This window comes from Eucyclogobius newberryi, unplaced genomic scaffold (genome assembly GCF_026437365.1).
Source record: "Eucyclogobius newberryi isolate DKJ021-1_F unplaced genomic scaffold, fEucNew1.0.hap1 SCAF_12, whole genome shotgun sequence".
NCBI lineage: Eukaryota > Metazoa > Chordata > Actinopteri > Gobiiformes > Gobiidae > Eucyclogobius > Eucyclogobius newberryi.
The window spans coordinates 2037313-2045032 of record NW_027315746.1 but is presented as its reverse complement, the minus strand read 5'-3'; the positions used below and the strand labels follow the sequence as shown (position 1 = coordinate 2045032).

Here is a 7720-nt window from a genome sequence, read left to right as displayed (position 1 = left end):
AGAACTAAACCAGGACTAAACCAGGACTAAACCAGGTCTAAACCAGGACTAAACCAGGTCTAAACCAGGACTAAACCAGGTCTAAACCAGGTCTAAACCAGGACTAAACCAGGACTAAACCAGGACTAAACCAGGTCTAAACCAGGACTGACTTGACCGACAGAGGTGGGGCGTTACATTTACTCGAGTACATCAAATATAACCTAAACTTTAAGTACACTTGTAGTTTTCAGACACTTTTAACTCTTGTGTGTTTTGTGTCGTTACTTTGGGAGTAAAAGTCTCTCTGTCGATCTCCAGTGATGGAAAGTAACAAAGTACAAAAGTAAAAGTACTGAAGTCAAATATTCATGAATCTTTAGTTGACATGTCGTTTGTACTTTGACTCGTTCTCGGTGATTTTCGGTGTAAAAATGTCAAAACAAAAACAGAAACGCAACATTCACGAGAGAATTAAGATCATTCAGTCAAATGACGTCTGTCGATCAAAAACCTGCGCATTCTTTATCAAAATCACTGCAAACTTTAACTTTTTACCCTTAAAGTGCCAATGACGGGTTTTTACGATACTCTAATTGTGACTTTATTATGTGTATTTATACCTGTTGTACATAAACATTATAGTTTTACGGTGGAGAGTGTGACATCAGATGAGTTTTGACCCAGTGTTTGCTGGGTAATTTCCTTGTGTGATGTCATCAATTACAAACAGGAAGCGAAATTATAAACCTAAAAAATGTGCTATTCTGAGATAACATTTTAATATATTTTTTTTAGCAAATTTCGAAATATATTTATCTTCACTGTGTTTTAGTTCAATGAGTCATCCGGCCTGCAGGGGGCGCTTTAACATTTTCAATACTTTCACTTCAGTAGATATTTTTCACGTATTCTTTGCTGCCGTTTGTGTACTTTTACTTTAGTACTTTGGCACAGGGTACGACTTTGGTCAGAATGAGTTTTTCTGTGATAAAATAGTGATAAATCCTTAAATCTCCCGCGCGTCATCGTTACTTATGTTCTGGACTTTTCAACTCGTTTTTTTTGGAGTAAAAGTGTCGTTCCCGTCACAAACCCGACGTGTCTCGCTTCGCCCCGGGACACTTCTCGCTCTTGTGTTGCGTCCCACCTCTGTCGCCGCCGACGACGACGCAACCGAAACCAACGAAAGACGCGAAAGACACAGAAGTCAGTGGCACTTTGAACCCAAAGGCGTGAATCGTGCGCGAACCGGCTGCTTTTTCCACCCCAGAACCTTTCGTCCGTTCTCTCTCTCTCTCTCTCTCGCTTCCGTCGGATAAACGGAAAAGGGCGCCATGGCGACGGACGCTGTGGGACGTTTGGCTTCTTCGTCCGGTTCAGAGCGTCGCAGTTTCTTGGCATTTGGAACATTTAGAGAAAAACAAAAAGAGGAGGAGCTTCACAGGTAGCCCACGAGGGTGGGCGGGGCAAGGGAAAGGGGGCGGTGCTACGTCCGAGAGGTCGGCTGTGATTGGTCGATCGGGCTCCGTCCGAACTCGAGCGTTTTTGTGCTTAAGTGGGTTTTTGTTTGTCACAGATTTATCAGATTCACAGACTTTTGAAAGAGTCGTAGTTGTGTTTTGGCCATCGTCACGGTAACCGGGAGCAAACGGACTCGGAAACGCACGGAAAGTCTTCAGTCGCCAAATGTACACCTTTATTTGGCTGATGTCGTGTGACTGTCGACGGCTCAGATCCTTATGCAGATTTAGAGCTCCAAACAAATATTAAGATGTGCTTTTTTTTTGCATCAATAAAGACAAAAATAGTTTATATTGTTAATAAAAGATGCTGCAGATTCTTTAGTCTTGTGCTGTGCAGCTTCTTTTACCACTTCTGCTGATCACAGTCGACAGAAAGAGCCCGTCACTGACCCTCACTGACCCTCACTGACCCTCACTGACCGTCACTGACCCCCACTGACCCTCACTGACCCTCACTGACCCTCACTGACCCCCACTGACCCCCACTGACCCTCACTGACCCTCACTGACCGTCACTGACCCCCACTGACCCTCACTGACCCCCACTGACCCTCACTGACCCTCACTGACCCTCACTGACCGTCACTGACCCCCACTGACCGTCACTGACCCTCACTGACCGTCACTGACCCCCACTGACCGTCACTGACCCTCACTGACCCTCACTGACCGTCACTGACCCCCACTGACCGTCACTGACCCTCACTGACCCTCACTGACCCTCACTGACCGTCACTGACCCCCACTGACCGTCACTGACCCTCACTGACCCTCACTGACCGTCACTGAGCTCCGGGACCTTTAAACACATCCTCTGACAAATAAAGGTGGAAATATGGCGAGTATTTATGAACAAAGTGAATTGTTGAGGAAATAATGTAACAGTTTATTCTTTGTTTGTTTGTAAAAGGCGTTTCAGAGTCTGTCACGTCCAGACGACGTCACAATACGACTGTTCTCAGGCCGAGAGCGCGGCTGAGTTTTCTCTTCTTAGCTAAACCAGGACTAAACCAGGTCCAGTACTTAGCTTCAGTTTGTGGCGTTTGTGGCGTTTGTGGCGTCGGCTCCTCCTGCGGCGCTCACCATCGTTTCTTTAGGACAAACAACCCCACGAATGTCCACGTCTAAAGCGTGAAACGACAGAAGAGGAGAGGACGGACCCAGAGAGACGCGTGGACGAGGAGGAGGAGCAGGAGGAGCAGCAGGAGGAGCAGCAGGAGGAGGAGGAGGAGGAGGAGCAGCAGGAGGAGGAGGAGGAGCAGCAGGAGGAGCAGCAGGAGGAGGAGGAGGAGGAGCAGGAGGAGCAGCAGGAGGAGGAGCAGGAGGAGGAGGAGGAGGAGCAGCAGGAGGAGCAGCAGCAGAAGCAGCAGGAGGAGGAGCAGGAGGAGGAGGAGCAGCAGGAGGAGCAGCAGGAGGAGGAGCAGGAGGAGGAGAAGGAGGAGGAGGAGCAGCAGGAGGAGCAGCAGGAGAAGCAGCAGGAGGAGGAGCAGGAGGAGGAGGAGCAGCAGGAGCAGCAGGAGGAGGAGCAGGAGGAGGAGGAGGAGCAGCAGGAGGAGCAGCAGGAGGAGGAGCAGGAGGAGCAGCAGGAGGATCAGCAGGAGGAGGAGGAGCAGCAGGAGAAGGAGCAGGAGGAGCAGCAGGAGGAGCAGCAGCAGGAGGAGGATCCCTGATGAGAACAGAAAGTATCCAATCGTCACAGCAAACCAGTGCTAGTGTTTGTGCAGGACGAGGAGCTGCAGGACGAGGAGCTGCTGGACGAGGAGCTGCAGGACGAGGAGCTGCAGGACGAGGAGCTGCAGGACGAGGAGCTGCTGGACGAGGAGCTGCAGGACGAGGAGCTGCAGGACGAGGAGCTGCAGGACGAGGAGCTGCAGGACGAGGAGCTGCTGGACGTGGAGCTGCAGGACGAGGAGCTGCAGGACGAGGAGCTGCTGGACGTGGAGCTGCAGGACGAGGAGCTGCTGGACGAGGAGCTGCTGGACGAGGAGCTGCTGGACGAGGAGCTGGGGGATGGTCTTGGTTGTGCAGATGGTCCCGGCGCGGTGTCTCCACAGTTATTGCAGTGCTTCGGGCCGGCGTGGTCAAACTATGGCGCGGGGATCTCACTTTAGCGCATGGTCTCACTGAAGCGCGGGGGTCTCACTATAGCGCGGGGGTCTCACTGAAGTGCATGGTCTCACTGAAGCGCGGGGGTCTCACTTTAGCGCATGGTCTCACTGAAGCGCGGGGGTCTCACTATAGCGCGGGGGTCTCACTGAAGCGCGGGGGTCTCACTTTAGCGCATGGTCTCACTATAGCGCGGGGGTCTCACTATAGCGCGGGGGTCTCACTGAAGCGCGGGGGTCTCACTATAGCGCAGGGGTCTCACTATAGCGCGGGGGTCTCACTGAAGCGCGGGGGTCTCACTATAGCGCGGGGGTCTCACTATAGCGCGGGGGTCTCACTGAAGCGCGGGGGTCTCACTATAGCGCGGGGGTCTCACTGAAGCGCGGGGGTCTCACTATAGCGTGGTCTCGTACTCCAGCCGCTCCTGCACTAGGGCGTCGTCCTTGTACTGGAGGCGGGGCGGGGTCAGGGAGCAGTCCAGTGCCAGGATGGCCTTTCGGATGCTGCGGTCCAGCACGTGCCGCTCCCACGCCGGGTATCGGTTCCGGCACAGGTCGATCTTTATCACCGTCTCGTCCAGTCGGGGCGGGCGAGACGAGGGCGTGGACGGGGCGGTGGGACGCACCTGCAACAGGAAGAGAGACGTGAATAAAGGGTTCAGCGGTTTGCAAAGGACGCCAAACACACAGTGAAGAAGAAGAAGAAGAAGAAGAAGAAGAAGAAGAAGAAGAAGAAGAAGAAGAAGGAGGAGGAGGAGGAGGAGGAGGAGGAGGAGGAGGAGGAGGAGGAGAAGGAGGAGGAGGAGGAGGAGGAGGAGGAGGAGGAGGAGGAGGAGGAGGAGAAGGAGGAGGAGGAGGAGGAGGAGGAGGAGGAGGAGGAGGAGAAGAAGAAGAAGAAGAAGAAGAAGAAGAAGAAGAAGAAGAAGAAGAAGAAGAAGAAGAAGAAGAAGAAGAAGGAGGAGGAGGAGGAGGAGGAGGAGGAGGAGGAGGAGGAGGAGGAGGAGGAGGAGGAGGAGGAGGAGGAGGAGGAGGAGGAGGAGGAGGAGGAGGAGGAGGAGGAGGAGGAGGAGGAGGAGGAGGAGGAGGAGGAGAAGAAGAGAAGAAGAAGAAGAAGAAGAAGAAGAAGAAGAAGAAGAAGAAGAAGAAGAAGAAGAAGAAGAAGAAGAAGAAGAAGAAGAAGAAGAAGAAGAAGAAGAAGAAGAAGAAGAAGAAGAAGACTTTTACTCCAGAGACAACAGCAATATTGGACTGAAAAGTTTCTACGTCTCTGCACTTCAGGTCGAGAGGGAACTTCATTGGTTTGAATGGAGAACGAGGGAAATCTTTGGGTCTAAAACATGCTCTAAAGTCGATTTATTTGTCTAAAATGTCCAATGTGGGCGTCGTCCCTCATTCGTCCAGCAGGAGTCCACTGTAGAAAAAGATTCAGTTGTTTCATCTGGACGTTTCGACTCTCATCCAAGAGTCATTCTCAATCTGCGAATCAAGACTGTGAACTCAGATATTTATACAACTCTGGGAAGAAAAGGTGTTTTTGGTTTCACCAAAAACTAAACCTCTTTGTTTACTATCAGTCCTTTAATGGACTATCAGCCTCCTATTGTCCCTGGCTCACTCTCTCTCCTCCCGAGGACCTGATTACATCATAATGCTGTGGGCGTCGACCTCTCCAGAGATTCAAAATTCCATTATAAACAAGAGGAAGGTTGAATCTTAAACCGTTTCTCTTTAATAATGTTGTTTCTTTTTGAACACAGTTTGTCTCTTTAACTCTTTCTCTTCATCTTTTGTCCTGCTCAGAATCTTCTCCTCTCTGTCTTTGATCGAGTGCTTTGTGTCTTTAAGATGAAGATGACGGACGAATCGGCTTTTATTCTGTACATTCTCATCCTCAGTCTGTCCATAAGGATCCATAGAAAAACAACATCCACTTGTATTAATAAAGTTTTCTTCAGTGAATATATTCTCGATGAACGCTCGTCCGGCGCATTTCTCCGTCCATAACAAATGACCTGTTTGACTTATAAGATGGTGTTTGGTATCGATCTTTCTTCAGACTGTTACCTACAGAATGAGACCATCCACCAATTTTTCTGTCCATGGGTTTGTTTTTTGGCCGTGGCTGCAGAGCAGCGGCACGGCTAAATAGCCTCATGGCTAACCCTAACCCAAACCCTAACTCTAACCCTAACCCTAACCCTAACCCTAACCCTAACCCTAACCCTAACCCTAACCCTAACCCTAACCCTAACCCATAGCCTCATGGCTAACCCTAACCCTAACCCTAACCTTAACCCTAACCTTAACCCTAACCTTAACCCTAACCCTAACCCTAACCCTAACCTTAACCCTAACCCTAACCTTAACCCTAACCTTAACCTTAACCCTAACCTTAACCCTAACCCTAACCCTAACCTTAACCCTAACCCTAACCCTAACCCTAACCCTAACCTTAACCCTAACCCTAACCTTAACCTTAACCCTAACCTTAACCCTAACCTTAACCCTAACCCTAACCTTAACCCTAACCTTAACCCTAACCCTAACCTTAACCCTAACCCTAACCCTAACCTTAAACCTAACCCTAACCCTACCCTAACCTTAACCCTAACCTTAACCCTAACCCTAACCTTAACCCTAACCTTAACCCTAACCTTAACCCTAACCTTAACCCTAACCCTAACCTTAACCCTAACCTCAACCCTAACCTTAACCTTAACCTTAACCCTAACCTTAACCTTAACCCTAACCTTAACCCTAACCTTAACCCTAACCTTAACCCTAACCTTAACCCTACCCTAACCTTAACCCTAACCTTAACCCTAAATCTAACCTTAACCTTAACCCTAACCCTAACCTTAACCCTAACCTTAACCTTAACCCTAACCTTAACCTTAACCTTAACCTTAACCCTAACCCTAACCTTAACCCTAACCTTAACCCTAACCTTAACCTTAACCCTAACCTTAACCCTAACCTTAACCCTAACCTTAACCCTACCCTAACCTTAACCCTAACCTTAACCCTAAATCTAACCTTAACCTTAACCCTAACCCTAACCTTAACCCTAACCTTAACCTTAACCCTAACCCTAACCTTAACCTTAACCTTAACCTTAACCCTAACCCTAACCTTAACCCTAACCTTAACCCTAACCTTAACCTTAACCCTAACCTTAACCCTAACCTTAACCTTAGCCCTAACCTTAACCCTAACCCTAAAACGGCGCGGTCAAATAGTGCAGCAGTTTCAGCCGCGCGCAGCAGCTCTGTCGACAACTGCCTTGTTTTTTACAAAAAAAAGCGTTGCTTCCGACGCACACGGTCTTCTTTGTTTACATCCTACAGCGCATGCTAACGGTGACATAGAACACTTTGATTGACATATTATTCTAGCCAATAAGAATAGCTTTAGAATGGTGGGCGGGACTAAGGCCTTATTCACACAGAATCGTCTGTATTCATGAGCGTAAAGACAGTCAAAAGCCAGATTTTTTGGCAGGAGGCGACTGGATTTTACGCATCACGTTTTCTGATTTTATTAACCTTCTGGACGCGCATTTTGTTAGATATATGTATTATTATACCAATACAAAAATAAAATAAAAATATTATAATTTTTTTCTTTTTTTTTTTCATCTTTAAATGGGAAATTCATGGGTAAACTCATATTTACACATTTTCACATACATTGTTTTTAGCAGTTATAATGGGTATTAGTGGCCTACAAAACATCAAAATGTATGTTTTATGATCATAGAGGAGCTAAAATTGTAATAAAACAGTTTGGCACAGTTGGCACATATTTGGATCACTTGTTCCAAATATACTTTTTGATACAAAAAGGTCAACAGCACCAAAATGCCTGTTCCTAGAGATCTGAAACTTTACACAGTTGTTGTCAACAAGATAAACATCATGTACAGTGAACAACATAAGCACACAATGAAGTATGTCATGCTCAGGACCATTACAAATTGACAATATTCAGGCGAGACTAAAAAAGGATGTTTTGTTTATGTTTGGGCTTCTGTAGTGTGAGTTCTGAAGCCCTGACAGTGTTCATCTGTATTTTATGTGTACTTTAGTACTTTTAAGTGATACTTTTATA

The 7720-nt window shown here is 47.9% G+C and overlaps 1 protein-coding gene across 1 annotated transcript in view; it reads right to left on the bottom strand.

Annotated features, from left to right (window-relative positions):
- Positions 1 to 3999: 3999 nt before the first annotated feature.
- xkr4 (XK related 4) overlaps positions 4000 to 7720 on the bottom strand; it is a 14470-nt gene continuing 10749 nt past the window's right edge. The window contains exon 5 of the mRNA XM_072440564.1: positions 4000 to 4236. Within this exon, the coding sequence (XP_072296665.1) occupies positions 4006 to 4236 (231 nt within the window). The 3' untranslated portion in view covers positions 4000 to 4005. The remainder of the gene's footprint in view (positions 4237 to 7720) is intronic.